The sequence below is a fragment of the Thunnus albacares genome, chromosome 22, assembly GCF_914725855.1.
Source record: "Thunnus albacares chromosome 22, fThuAlb1.1, whole genome shotgun sequence".
NCBI classification, from domain to species: Eukaryota; Metazoa; Chordata; class Actinopteri; order Scombriformes; family Scombridae; genus Thunnus; species Thunnus albacares.
In genome coordinates, this window is record NC_058127.1 from 23,251,652 (window position 1) to 23,267,723 (window position 16,072).

Below are 16,072 nucleotides of genomic sequence, written 5' to 3' on the forward strand. Positions count from 1 at the left end.
ATATTTCTCAGATATTAACATTCTAGATGAACTCTTTTATGAGACTACCTTGTTTGGTTATTGGTCCCGGTTTCCAGGTGGTGCCCCGTATTTGATAATACATATTAATAATTCTATTAATCAATTAATTTATATTTATTATTGATAATTGTTAATTATTGTTAATAATCAACTGTGCTCCTCACAGATCCAACAGTTGGTGCCTGAATTATTGATTAACATTAACAATATCTTTCAATATCTTTTCAATATCTTTCATAATTCATAATTATCTATGATAGTTATGAATTATTGCTAATAACCAAACGCACTCCTGCCCGTCCCAACAATTCAAACATGATTTATGCTTAAGTTATGCAGCTGAAGGACAGTAAACCACTCACCAGGAGGGACACTGTAGCAGACAAATGGAAATCTCTCTTCACAGGACTTGAATGTCCATTGGTCTGATTCCTGCACACCACACATCATTTTCATGAGTGATCCTGAAACTGAGGCACTCCAACTGTTGAACGAGTAGGCACTGCCATCAGACCAGTTAATGTCAGGATCTCTGTACAGGCCGATCCATGTCCAGGCTCGACCTGGCAACAAATTCAGGACCTCCTGGTTCTCAACGTCGTTCGTCACAGTGGTCAGGTCTATGAAGTTCTCCCTGCAGTACCTCTGAGCATTGGACCAGTTCATTCTTTGATTCACAAAAACAAATTGAGGATCCAGCTGTGTTCCTGCAGTTAAAGTATTGAGGGAAAAAATGAATCTTTGAGTTGAAGTCCTGAACTACAATATAATCATTATTAGAGAGGAAATAATGCTTTGCTGGGTACTTACCATTGTAACAGATGAAATAATGTGTAAGTGTGCAATCAATGGAATGCCATGAGTTATAAGTATCTATGATAACTACACAGCGTTTATCAGTGTCTAAACTTGGTTGATTGGATCTCCAGTCCCTATATTCAGCTCCACTCCCTCTGTACCCATCTGACCACTTCCAATCAATGACTCTGTACAGGCCAATCCAGACCTGACTGTTGTAACCAGCAGATGAAACTGTGTTGTTGAGTTGGTTCATGTCTTCAGTGTTTTCAATGGTGACCAGGTCTGTGTATGTCTCTCTGCAGTACGTCTGAGCTTCAGTCCAATTCATGGGTTCAGCAACAAAGTGGTACTGATGGAGACGACATGTGGAGAAGATGGACCAGCCTGTGAGGATAACACTACTTTATAACCTCAGAATCAGCATAATAAGACTAATAAATAGTTTCTCTTGGTGATTAGTCAAGAGAATCTTTAACACATAAATCAGCTTTGGGAAGGAATTAACTTGCACTCAGGAAAGGAATCGGATACATAAAGTGACTGAAAGTAAGTTAAAGAAAACAAAGGCAATGACTTTATATGCAAAACATTTATTACCTAAAGACTAATCTAACAATGACACAAAACAACACTCACTAAACAAATAATGACGCCACAATGAAAGAATGAATGAATGCAGAACCAGAGTTTGTCAGAAAAGGGGTTGACTAGTGACCGTCACTGGAAGCAGCTGGTAAACTGGGGTGGCAAATTTAGAATTCAGTTTTAAGCAGATGAAGCTTTTTGAATTCACCCGGTTAGCAGAGCAGAAGTGTGCTACTTGCATGTCTGTGGGCTGGTAGCTGCTGAGTGGTGTGGTGACGTCACGAGAGATGAGGAGGTGTTGCCACCATGGGGAGTGGAGATGAAGATTTGTCAGCTGAAGTTGGTTTCAACTCAGAGAAAGAATGGGACCTCGTACCAGTAACAAAGAGAATCCAACTATTGCATTCCAGTGATGGTCTTTTATAGGTACAGTTAGATAAGGGACTTCAGAGAAGTGTCTGACCAATCATGGCATCCACTGGAGGTCAGATAATTTGTCTTATTTTTAAAACAATCTCTCAAACAACTGTACCTTTTTACCAAACAACTACCATGACTAAAAATCAAATGTTCTTATGCTCAGGAGATTACAATGCCACCAAACAGCACATGTTTATCTCTAGTGGTTACTGAGATATTAATTACTCTGAATAAAGCAGTTTCATGTTAATAATCAGTGTTTCAGCCCCTCTGGATACAAGACATTCAGAGAGGCTGTTAACATTTGCTCAGCTTGTTTCTCTGATAACTTAAGATTCAGACGTCTGATGACTAAAATCCTTCATCCGGTTAAAAGATATAGTTAAAAACAACCAAGATATAAAAAATGTTTAATAAAAATGTGGCTTAAATCTGGATACATGTCAGTTTATGACAGCGTTTGGCAGGCAACCACAACAGTGATGTATGCACAAAGGTCATATGAATCTATTAACTGCCGACCGAATGAAAAGGACCCTTACCTTGATTAAAAGTGTGAATTTCTGGGTTTGAACATTAGAAACATTTTGGATGATGTAATTACACAACTCAATAAAACATTGAGTTAAACGTTAAACATTAAACATTATAATGTGCAAAAGTTACATATTATATCTTTAAATATTTCACTGACCTGAGAGATACAGGACACCCAGCAAGATCCTTTCCATCATGATGCTGCTCTGAGGTCTCTGTGTGTCGATGTTCACTATTGAAAGGAAACTCTACCTCTGTATTTGCTGTTCTTAGGCAATAGTCAAATACAACACCAGCTTCTCTTCTCTGTTAGGGGCAAAAGTCACTGGTCTGCTGCATTCTGTATGCCAAAAGCATTGACACACATGTAAATGTTTATCTCCAACACAATTTCATGTTCCCACAGAGCATTTATGAGGCTGTTTTTTTCAGAGTCATACTTTGGTCGTGTGCAAAGGTGATGATTTGAAGGGATCAGTTCATCTCAACTACAAAATATATATATTTTATTTCTCACTTACCTCCAATCGTATCTAGCGTGCAGAGTTTCAGTTGTATTTCTCTTCTATACAGTAGAGGTGAATGGAATTTTCTGTTTGTTTTTTGGTGCTCACAGTGTTGAAAAAGTGTCATTCAGATAATTCAGCAGCAACATCTCCCTCTGGAGTCTTCATTACTCCAAACAGAATTCACTGTGATTAGTTTTCATTGGGACTATTTCTTCAGTAGAAAGTAGTTCCAATGATACCTGTTCACAGAGAGGCTGGGCTGGATGTTTGAAATGTTTAAATGTGGTTAACACCTCTAATTAAAATTCCACCGATTCCAATGTGTATATACATCAGATGAAAATACACACATACATATATAAATAAATTGAGTAATATCAGTTCACAGGTTTAATAGGAGACAGTTCAACCAGATTTGGCTCATGGCTGCTATTTGTCTACCACTACTCTACTACATATTGTTGCCTTCAGGCAGCAGGAAGTCTTCTGAGCCTCTCACTTATACATATTGTAATTTTCACACATTGTTAACCTTGATCAGAAGTTTCTATCAAATCAGATGAGGAGTTGAAGTGGGTATAATGTTGCATTTTTGGGGTGGGACACATTTTCAGGAAGTGGAGCCACATGTGGCACAGTGCTAGAAAAGGGTCAGATATATTTGACTATATAACACCTTGAAATCAAGACAACCTTTAAAAAGATACAAGCATGTGCTTTAATCTCTAAAAAACTGAACTGATGTTTTAAAGACATGTTTTATTTTTTCTAAAATGTGATTTTTTATGCGTTGCCTCGAGACATAATTAGTGCAGTTAGTGTAAATGTTAAGACATTCTGAATGATGGTGATGTATTGTTGTGTAAAATGATGATCTGGTTCATGTTTTTGCTATCTACTATTCACTGGCAATAACAGACACAAGTACATTTTATGGTCTAAAGGGTGGAATAGATGCATACTGAGACCTCTAGTCAAGATACTTCTATTTTGCATTTGTTCTGAATGTAAAACTATTTCTTTCATTACAAGTGATTTGAAAAAGGTACATGAATTACAGAATATCTTAGTATTTCCTCCTTTTACTTTAATGACATCATGCACTCCAGCTGGCATGGACTCCACAAGTCTGTTCAAAACCTGATGAGCCTTGTTAGGATTTGACAATGTTCCAAAGAGCTTCTTGTGATGTCACAGAAAGTTTGGCTCTCTCAGTCTTCAAGTGCCCCATGAATGTTTAATGGGGTTGAGGTCAGGTGACTGTGGAGGAAAGTCCATGACAGTCAGGACTCCTTGGTCTAAATATAAAAATATGACATTGATGAGACATGTGGGCAGCACATCTCTAGCCTGGAATCAGGCTCATTTTTTCTCAGTAAGCAGGTGCAGGTGGTAGCCATGCAGGTACTTTTGGTTTGGAACAACTTTCTACTGCAAAAATAGTACTTAAGAAAACAGGTTTCTTGAGAATTTGTAATTATTGATTATGCTGTTAGTGCCATAAACAATATTCTATTCAATCCCGTTGTGTTTTTGCAGAAATCTCAATACATGGACAAATACAACCAAAAGTATCTGCATGGCTACACAACACTAGAGACAAGTGAGAAAATATGGTTTTCCATATTAAAAACTGGCAGTTCAGGTAATGGACACAACTAAAAAAGGCCCTGATGAAGATGAGGGGCTCTGGTTTCACAGCCAGTGGACAGTAAACCAAGATGAAGGGGCCTACCAACTGTCAGCTGCTGTCCTGAAACAGCTACCAGAGGTCAGTGTCCGGAGGTTCTCCACAATACAAATACAGGATTGTATTCATTCAGCAAGGAAACAGGAAATAAAACAGGGGATTCACCATTACTCACCAAATAGCTCTTTGAGAGGAGCTGCATTGTTGTTCAGCTGCTGTGTGATTACTGTGACCCTTAAAGATGCACTTTGTCTGCTGATGCTGACACACATGAATGACAACCAGTCATGATGTAGAAAATATGATTGTGTGGAGCCAAACAAATTCTACAAAAACACTTTAAATATATCAACATAAATAAACAAAGGGAAGCTAGTATTTCCTTCAAACATTTACAAATAAATACTTGGTTTTGACCTTTTTGAACCCAAACTGAATCAGATTTTGAGTGAAAAGGAAACAAAGAGACTGGTGGTTGCTTGAAGAAGAAAGTTTGTGCACTGAACATGCTCCATAGTATAAAAGTTTCAAAAGGTTGCTATTTCTGTATGGTGTGGCACTTACAGTTTACTAAAACAGGCAACTTGTTCTAGTTCATGTGAATGCTATGCTTGTGTCCTCAACACGCTCTCAGACTGTATGAACAATTAAATAAATATAAACACAATTTCTTGAAAAGAAAAAGAAAAAGGAAATAACATGAGACTGATGTGAGGGGTTGAGAGGTTTATGTGCTGTTCTTCTGCTCCCATTCCTGCAAAATAAACAAACAGAGACACACACTTAGTTTGCATGCTCCATATTTACATGGATTTGTCTTTGATATTATCAAGCAAGCAAACAAAACTTTATTTATATCATACATTTCATTCCAGGAATGTACTATGTAAATGTGCTTCACAGAGCTGAGCTACCACGAAAGTTACAGACAAATATGTGCATAATGTTGTGCAATACAGAAAATAATAGTAGAAAATAGTTTTAGAAAATGAGCATAAAAGATTATTTTTACAAACATTTTCAACATTTGCCTACTCTAGCCTCAAACCTGTCAGAATTGTAGGAGAACCAGTTGATCTTTGTTTTTCCTGCAAAAATAGCCCAAAGAAGGTCTGAGCTCAATCAACAATAACCTCTAACCTCAAAAGACATGGATGTATATTCAGCTTTGTCTGGAAATGCCCTCAGGTAAACTGAGAACCCTTCCTTCACATTAAAGTGTCCGTTTTGACTCCTCACAGAACCATCTCCTCACCCCAAACTCTCTCTAAATTGTGTGGGACAATCCCAAGTGGAATTTATGACACTAATGCTGCTACATGCTTTATCAACCCAAGATTCAGAGGATGCCGGATTAAAGGACCCTTTCCTTGGACAAATGCAGAGAGACTGTTTATCATAGTGAAACCTCATCAATTTGTTTGATGAGTTTGGACAACTCTACCTACATTTTATGTTCTCTTTTTACCTTCTAATCTCATACATACACACACACCCACATTCCTCCCCTGATGCTTTCACCCTGGTAAGACTTCCAATAAAGATAGTCCAGACCTGTCGTAAATTCAGTTAAGCCTTAGTTGAATTTCTGTGTTCCTTAAAACCAGAAGTTTGATTCAATGTTTTTTAAGTATAAAATCATCTTGTAATCTATATATTATTGGTCACAAAGTAATGCCTGTCAAATTGTTACATAGTAATAGAACCACAGTGCCATCCAGTGGACAACTTTCAGTGAGGTTGAAGCTGATGTATGATGTATGTTTTTTTTATTGTGATGTCTATTAAGTTGCCTTTAAACTCTACATGACTCAGTAGGAATGTGATATGTATGAAGGATTACTTTGATAAGCAAAGAATTAACGCTAGTAGTTACAATGTATGATAGCTGGTAGGAAGAGTAAGTTTGTTAAATAACTATAGTATGTTTTAATTAAGCTGTGTGAGGCCCTGTTAGTGGACATATAGCCAACAAAGATGACATTTTATTTTGGTAACGCTTTACAATACAGCCCGCAACGTACAGTGTAATTACTCTGTAGTTATGGTGTAATCTTTTGTACTAACAGTGTACCAGTACAGTACGTACCAATACATATATGTAGGTACAGGGGAACAAGATGTGACGTTATGGAATAAGGGGGTAAAAATTTAGGAATTTACAAATTACACTGTAGTCATTGTTTAACTACCAGGTACCTATTCTATTATTACATACATGAGTATGTACGACCTACTGAGCAATAATCTGGAACTTCCTCTTTATGTTAGTATGTCACTTTCCATACAAGGGAAACGCCGACAGCGCAATCAAATCACATTATAAATACTCATTGAATACACACACACAGAGAGAGACTTGTTTTCCCGTAGCGTACGGCAGAGTGCTATAATCCTCCTACACGGTGGTCAGCTGGCAGACAGGGAGTTTGGTCTTCCTGTTCGAGGTATGTATAGTAGTTGAAAGTCAACCTGCCAGGTTTTCTTCATGGTACTAATGGCAACAATTGTAAATACCGGGTGCAGGCAACCCCAGCTTTTGAACATCCAGATCCGTGGGAGACAGTAGATTTCACCTGTAGAGGTAGGCACTAATAGTTGTTGTTTCCTGTGTAGTGTTGTATTGAGTCGTATCAAAAATGATGAGTTCTTTGTGATTTAGGGGTCCAGAGCGGAGGAGCATTTGAGCTGTGCCATAATTGGCCGGGGTTATTATGGTAGAGGTAGGATGAAATAATTAAGCATATCATATTGAAGGCCACGGTTGGATATTTGGGATTTTTTTTTTTTTTTTTTTTTTAATTTTCCCTTTTTCTTTTCTTTTAGGATAGTTTGCTACTGTTTTGCCTATAGTTTTTGTTGTTTTTTATTTTTTTCTTTCTTTTGTTTAGTTGTATGTAGTGTTGCTTTTGCCTCTTTTGGTTCAGCATATTTTTGACTGATTGTAATATTTGTGTTGTGAGACGAGTCCACTGCGCCTGAAGGACCTCGTTAGGTGTATTAATACTGTCTCTGCGCTACTTTATTTTAGCTTTAGGTATCCGGGCTGTACTGTGTGGGGGCTCTAGCCGTATGGTTTGTTGTGCACCTGCATGCAGACAAGTATTACACGGCACCTAGGGGTGTTAGTTTGCTGTGTGTGTGTGTGTGTGTGTGTGTGTGTGTGTGTGTGTGTGTGTGTGTGTTTGCAGTGGTGGCAGTGCTGTGCAAACACATGGTGATGTAATCGTGGGAAGAAGAGGCTATCTCGTACCAGTCAGCCTGGCTTGTTAATCATATGTTTTTGTTTTTTTCTTAAGAGTTAGGAGTAATTTGAATATATATATTTTATTATTCGCTCAGAAACAGCATGATCGTGAGGGTGTGTGAGGTATTTTCAACTCTTAAATACCTACTTAGCAGATATTATCTTTATTATATCAATAAATTGGTCTCTGGTTGTATTACAACATTACTGTTTTTTTAAACTGATCTTTTTAAATAAATTTAAATGAATAAATTTGATACAATTGTTCTCGAAGCCACGTCTCTGTTTAATTTCTTTACACTTATCTGTGTGTTGACCTGTATAGAGTAGGTGGTCTTGGGGGAAGCCCAGGTTAAGGTGGGATTAGCAGTACCTTACCCTCCAGTTGGGCAGGTCACACATATCACAGAAATGTTTTCACCTGTATATAGTCATTCCTTGTGTATATTTCCATATCCAACAATTGTGATTGAATGTTAATTAATTGTTAACACATCCACTCTGATCTAATTAATGTCCTCTAGTGAGGCTGGAAGTTGTGCAGCTGTTTGCTGTGTTTAATACTTTGGATTTTGGCAGACCAGCTGTTGTATAACGGCAGCCGGGAGTTCCCTAATTTTAAATGAAGTCATTATTTGTGTTATTTAATTTATCATTTAAGTAACTTGGTGTTTGCTTGATCTTTTCTTTTAACTCCTAATGTAGTCTACTCGTATTTTGTGTCAAACATAGGTAACGATAAATGGTAAAATGACGTTACTTTATGTACAGTACATACTGTATAGTAGTTGTTTATGTACAGTATATAACTTACAGCCTGCTCAGATATACAGTCATGAGTGAAATATTACACATTTTGTATTTTAGACTAAAATAAATGTATATAATTTGTTGGTACAGTTGGTATTATAGTGTAACAATGTAAATGTAAAACAGGTTACCTCACTCTCCCCACAACGGATCACAATATCTATTTTTTCTGTACCAGTAGGCCCAATTTGCAACATAGCCAAGCCTATGTGAAATTTCTTAATAACCTAAACGTGGGTGAGGGTGGATGTGTTCTAAGGCACCACAGTTGAATAAAGACAAAAATAAATCTTGTTCTTCTATCACAATGAAACTTATTATTATAGACCTACATACAATATATATCTGTATTATAACCTTTATTTTTATCATGAAATTATGCAAATAGGCAAACTCATGTAATAAGTCAGAACAAATATAACTATTTCAGGTGCATCGTCTTCCTTTCATCATATGTGTATAATAATTAACACGAAAAACAGAAATGTACAGTGGGGGAAATAAGTATTCAACACGTCAACATTTTTTTCAGGAAACATATTTCCAGTGCAGATATTCATATGAAATTAAGATCAGGCATTGATATTAACTCAATAAGGCAAAACAGCTAAAGAAATCATAACATTCCAATCAATAAAAAAGTCATGTGCATTAAATTTGAATGACCCAAAGTATTGAACACGCTGTATGAACAAACACTGAACCACTAATTAGTCCTCTTACCTGTGCTATTTAGAATCAGCTGGTTAGTTCATGTGGCTATTAGCACTTCCACTCTTTTAAAAAGGGTTAGACATCTGTGAACACATTATTTGTTACCAAGCTGTCATGAAGAAGCATCTCATGATGATTAGAGGCAAAGAGCTCTCCCAAAACCTTTGCAACAAGACTGTTGAGCAACATAGGAAGGGTACAGGTTAGCGACTGATTCCTCAACTCTTAAATGTTCCCATAAGCACCACTGAGGCCATTATCTGCAAGTGGAAGCAGCATCACTCCACCATCAACTGGCTGGGGCATCAAGGGGCTGTGGTTTCCCCTTCCTTAGCTGCCTCCAGGCCCTGGGGAGGAAGCGGACTGTCAGAGGACGCACCCCGTCCCTCCCTCACCCATCATGAGGAGTGTATGTGTCTGACACAGAAGTAGCCCCAACTTGACCCCACCATGCCCGTCAGAAACAAAGCTTTCACATTTATTTCTTTTTCACAAATGAGCACATGATTCTTAACCTTTGACTGTCTAAACTAAATATAAATGAAATGATATGAAACATTCTGTTATTAACGTCCATTATCAAAGTCAAACTCTATGTAGAAATATAGGACTGGCAGTAGCAGCACTGCAGCAGCAACACTGTCTGTGTGGACACTGCAGGTGTGTGAGACACAGCATTTCAGTGATGCACACACACTGTTCAGGTAAAGGTAGTCTGTGTGTTCCAGGAGTTAGAGGCACCACACTGAGGAGGGGGTTGCTTATGTCTCGCCAACTCAGGTGAGATGAATAAAGGGAAAAACAATGTCTGTTGCTCGTTCTTCTCTGGCCTCTCATCTTACATCTTTCTATGACATAACGTCACGCAGGCAGCCTGCTTGGCAGCAGGTGTTCTCTCCTCTCCTCATCTGCACTGTGCCTGAGTTTCTTCTCCAGAAATGTTGCACAAGATGAGTAATTTCTCCCATCTCTGTTATCAACCTTACACTCTAACTGTGCAAGACACACAGGAGCACATAGCCAGGCTCACACACGGTAAATGGGTGATGATTCTTCCCAGGTTCATGGTCCCGGAAGGTTTCCTCACTGAAGGGTGGCATCCACTCTCGAAGAGACCAGGTTATGATGAGTAATTTATTATTACATAATTATCATTTGTGTCAAACAAAAGGCCACTAAACACAGCTCCCATCTAAATGTTACAAGGCTGCAAATCAATACAAAACTCCAGGTTCTTAGTTTAACTAAACTACATCCAAATAAGTCACTTTACTGAACTCAATACATGTTTTATTTTCTCTCTCTGTTATCTGTCTTCCTCATATTCTCTCAAGCATCACTCATGTAGAAACGCAATAGGACTCAGTAAATCATTACCAACAAAGAGAGAAATACAGGAGAGGTTCAATGACTCCTCTAAAATGAAGATATTTCAGATGTTTTCTCAAGCAAACCATTTTAATGATCCTATGGTAGTAAGATTATTTCTAAAGGGTAACATGCAATCAGCTGTAGTTCAGTAAAACTACAACAACAAATCACATCCTCCCCTCTTGTTTTACATGTCTGTCTCTCACTTTGTTCCCACATTTACTAGACTCTCACTTTGCAGCCAACAATACACACATGCAAACACAAGAGTGCAGTGTTGCATTTTAATTCTCACACACAGATGCGTGGAGAGCTCAGCATGTATGCAATATGAAACACAGTATGTGCTCATGCAGTCATTGATAATTCACTATAATCCCACTATGTATCTGTATATTCTTTAGTTGTGTGTAATTATTTAGACCTGACATATTTACAGAGGTTTGGTGTGACGTTCACAACTATGTTTGTAGGAGCACATAGTTTGTCCAATGGTGTGTAAAATAACAGAGGTGCTCAGTCACATGACATGTTCCTGTCATCATCTGACAACAAACTAAGTACATTTAATGAAATACTGTACTTCAGTACAATTTTGAGGTACTTGTACTTTACTTGAATGTTTCCATTTTTAGCAACATGTACTCCACAATATTTGAGGAAATATTATACATTTATTTAACACCTATAGTCACTAGTTACTTTACAGAATATTTTATTTAACATAAAAACACTCATGATATGAAATACAACACATTAAAGATTAAACCAGTGATTCACTTGTCTTTTAACCTCTTTCCTCTCCCATCAATCATCTCACGACCCCTCAGATTTATCTTGGGACCCTTTGGAGGGGCCCAACCCCTAGGCTGGGAACCACTGGACTCAACTACCTACAGTTAAGTTTGCTGTATATAAAGTAGTTCAAACTAGCTCCACCTTAACCAGCTACAACAATAAAATGTTGTTCACACACTGATGCATCAGTATTAATAATCTAATAATGTCATATTAATGTCACTGCACAACCACTATTTTCACTTGTTATACTTCTACTACGTTTTACTCATCATACTTATGTTATATTGTAGTATTGCTGCTTTGAAGTAAAGGATGTAAAAACTTCTTCCTCCACTGGCTGTCATGGAGGGAATGTGAAGTGGATAGATTTTCCTGTGTCAGCCTATATTATCAGCCTATATCATATTATCTATATAAGATACTCACACTTTTTCATACATTTGTCAGTTGTGTCTTTTCTTAGTACTCTTGCCTTTTGCTAAAGTGTTTTTGTTTGAGTGCAGCAACAGAAGTCTACAGATTTCAAACGTTTGGATGGAAGGCCTTTGCAGACTACCAGTGCTCCCATTATCACCTAGATTACTTTATTATTCTGCAATAAATCACTGCCATAACTGTGTGTCTGTTGCTTTTATCAGGTTGGTTCACACACTGTAAACTTGAAGCCAAAGACTCATCTCATATGTTTTATTTGGAAGAAAAGTGACTTTGATTGAAACACTTCACACAGTAATATTGATGAGGAAGGATAAAACTCGTCCATACAGGATGTAGTCAAGGTTACGGTTAAGCTGATGATAGTGTATTGTTAGCAGATAGAGAATCAACATTCAACATGGATTACAGGTAAGTAAAGCTGGGTTTTCATTTCAGAACTCAGTCTTCTTTCATTTTTCCTTCTTCTCTTCTTTTCCCTCCTTGTGGAAGACTTTCCCATCAGGCTGTTCTCTCCACTTCAGGGTGACTCCACTCACTCCTTGCTCCTTCAGTCTGTCCTGGAACTGGGAAACACAAATGGAAGCCATTTGGAAACATTCATCCCCCTTATTGTGTTGTTGTTGTATCTAAAAACCCCCACTGGTTTTTAGATATTATCAAACTTCATAGTGGCAAAACACATCAAGCAGAATAAGCATGTAAAAAAGTATTCTAGACCTGTTTGAGACACACCAGCCCCTAACCCAGTCTGGATTTTGGAGACTTGCCTTTTTCAGGATGTTTGCTTTCACAGCAGGGTCATTGAGATCCACAGAGGAGTCCTGCACCTTCATCCTCAGCTTAACTACCCACCTCTTTACTGGTACTGAGACACAGAATGAGAGGAGAAATGAATCATTCATTTGCTGTCCTATTATTTCTGTGATATTTACATTTTTTCGTGTACATTCAAACATGATTTATGCTAAAGTTATGCAGCATTCTCTGGCTTCCACTGAAGGACAGTAAACCACTCACCAGGAGGGATGCTGTAGCAGACAAATGGAAATCTCTCTTCACAGGACTTAAACATCCACTGCCTTGATTCCTGCACACCACACATCATTTTCACCAATCTGAGTGATTCTGAAACTGAAAATGAGCCACCCCAATGGGGGAACGAGTAGGCACTGCCATCAGACCAGTTAATACCAGGGTCTTTGTACAGGCCGATCCATGCCCAGTCTGCACAAGGCACCGAATTCCCAACCTCCCGGCTCTCAGTGTTATTCCTCACAGTGGCCAGGTCTATGAAGTTCTCCCTGCAGTACCTCTGAGCATTGGACCAGTTCATTGGTTGATTCACAAAAACAAATTCAGGATCCAGCTGTGTTCCTGCAGTTAAATTATTGGGGGAAAATGAATCTTTGATTTGAAGTGCTGAATGTAATCATTATTAGAGAAGAAATAATGCTTAGCTTGGTACTTACCATTATAACAGACAAATTTAAAATCTCTTTCACAATAAGTATCCCACCAATCGTGACCACATCCAATGACTACACAGTGAATATTAATCGATAAGCGTGGATGACTTGATTTCCAGTTCCTATATTCAGCTCCACTCCCTCTGTACCCATCTGACCACTTCCAATCAATGACTCTGTACAGGCCAATCCAGACTTGACTGTTGTAACCAGCAGATGAAACTGTGTTGATGAGTTGGTTCATGTCTTCAGTGTTTTCAATGGTGGCCAGGTCTGTGAATGTCTCTCTGCAGTACGTCTGAGCTTCAGTCCAATTCATGGGTTCAGCAACAAAGTGGTACTGATGGAGACGACATATGGAGAAGATGGACCAGCCTGTGAGGAAAACACCACTTTTTAACATGTGAGGTGACTCTAACATTTTTAAGTATTACAGTAAAATGAAATAATAAACACTGTTAGACATTATTAAACGCACAGTATTTAACTTCTGCTGCTAGTGGACTCTTAATCAAAACAATAACAAAAGACCGAGTTTGATGACATCATGAAGTAATGTGGGATCATGGGAGTTGTTGTCTTCATTGTGAAATAACCACCATTGCAGTCATTGCAGTCAGCTTCTCCCGGTTAGGATTCCTTCAGTGTTCATTGTTCAGGAGGTTTTTACCAGGAACCAAATTATCCACAGAGGTCTCCTCCTCTCCAAAACAAACAGACCAAAATTGTAGGGAAATTTTAGCTCAGTTTGGGGAAATTTACTGTTAAGCAGAATTATTACACAGAACCACTTCAATTATTTGTCCAGCGTTATAACCTCAGAATCAGCATAATAAGACTAATAAATAGTTTCTCTTGGTGATTAGTCAAGAGAATCTTTAACACATAAATCAGCTTTGGGAAGGAATTAACTTGCACTCAGGAGAGGAATCGGATACGTAAAGTGACTGAAAGTAAGTTAAAGAAAACAAAGGCAATGACTTTATATGCAAAACATTTATTACCTAAAGACTAACCTAACAATGACACAAAACAACACTCACTAAACAAACAATGACGCTACAATGAAAGAATGAATGAATGCAGAACCAGAGTTTGTCAGAAAAGGGGTTGACTAGTGACCGTCACTGGAAGCAGCTGGTAAACTGGGGTGGCAAATTTAGAATTCAGTTCTAAGCAGATGAAGCTTTTTGAATTCACCCAGTTAGCAGAGCAGAAGTGTGCTACTTGCATGTCTGTGGGCTGGTAGCTGCTGAGTGGTGTGGTGACGTCAGGAGAGATGAGAAGGTGTTGCCACCGTGGGGAGTGGAGATGAAAATCTGTCAGCTGAAGTTGGTTTCAACTCAGAGAAAGAATGGGACCTCGTACCAGTAACAAAGAGAATCCAACTATTGCATTCCAGTGATGGTCTTTTATAGGTACAGTTAGATAAGGGACTTCAGAGAAGCGTCTGACCAATCATGGCATCCACTGGAGGTCAGATAATTTGTCTTATTTTTAAAACAATCTCTCAAACAACTGTACCTTGTTACCAAACAACTACCATGACTAAAAATCAAATGTTCTTATGCTCAGGAGATTACAATGCTACCAAACAGCACATGTTTATCTCTAGTGGTTACTGAGATATTAATCACCTGATTTTAACACACATACAACTTGGAGAATTGAGTTAAAAATTTCCAACATAGTTATGGACACAAATGTACACATTCAAACAATAAGGAAAGTAATAAAGTGATGGCATTGGCCACTTATTAAGGTAGACAGTGTTCTGCTGAGGAATATCCTACACAGTGATTAAAACCAGTAAAACACTGAATAAAGCAGTTTCATGTTAATAATCAGTGTTTCAGCCCCTCTGGATATGAGACATTCAGAGAGGCTGTTAACATTTGCTCAGCTTGTTTCTCTGATAACTTAAGATCCAGACGTCTGATGACTAAAATCCTTCATCCGGTTAAAAGATAAAGTTAAAAACAACCAAGATATAAAAAATGTTTAATAAAAATGTGGCTTAAATCTGGATACATGTCAGTTTATGACAGCATTTGGCAGACAACCACAACACTGACGTATGCACAAAGGTCATATGATGCTATTAACTGCCGACCAAATGGAAAGGACCCTTACCTTGATTAAAAGTGTGAATTTCCAGGTTTGAACATTAGAAACATTTTGGATGATGTATTACACAACTCAATAAAATATTAAGTTAAACATTAAACATTAAACATTATAATGTGCAAAAGTTACATATTATATCTTTAAATATTTCACTGACCTGAGAGATACAGGACACCCAGCAAGATCCTTTCCATCATGATGCTGCTCTGAGGTCTCTGTGTGTCGATGTTCACTCTTACAAGGAAACTCTACCTCTATATTAGCTGTTCTGAGGCAAATCTAGTCAAATACAACACCAGCTTCTCTTCTCTGTTAGGGGCAAAAGTCACAGTTCTGTTGCATTCTATATGCAAAAAGTATTGACACACATGTAAATGTTTATCTCCAACACATTTTCATGTTCCCACAGAACATTTTTGAGGCTGTTTTTTTCAGAGTCATACTTTGGTCGTGTGCAAAGTGATTTGAAGGGATCAGTTCATCTCAACTACAAAATATATATATTTTATTTCTCACTTACCTCCAGTCGTATCTA

At 38.0% G+C, this 16,072-nt stretch overlaps 1 protein-coding gene across 1 annotated transcript; it reads right to left on the reverse strand.

The window, feature by feature from the left end:
• Positions 1-319: 319 nt before the first annotated feature.
• LOC122974514 (macrophage mannose receptor 1-like) lies at positions 320-15,731 on the reverse strand. The gene is made up of 7 exons (XM_044342549.1): positions 15,695-15,731; positions 13,549-13,785; positions 13,136-13,375; positions 12,708-12,809; positions 2,522-2,596; positions 832-1,206; positions 320-728 (listed from the first exon to the last, which is right to left on the reverse strand). The coding sequence occupies exons 1-7, from the start codon at positions 15,729-15,731 to the stop codon at positions 331-333; spliced, it is 1,464 nt and encodes a 487-aa protein (XP_044198484.1). The 3' UTR covers positions 320-330.
• Between the last annotated feature and the right edge of the window lie 341 nt (positions 15,732-16,072).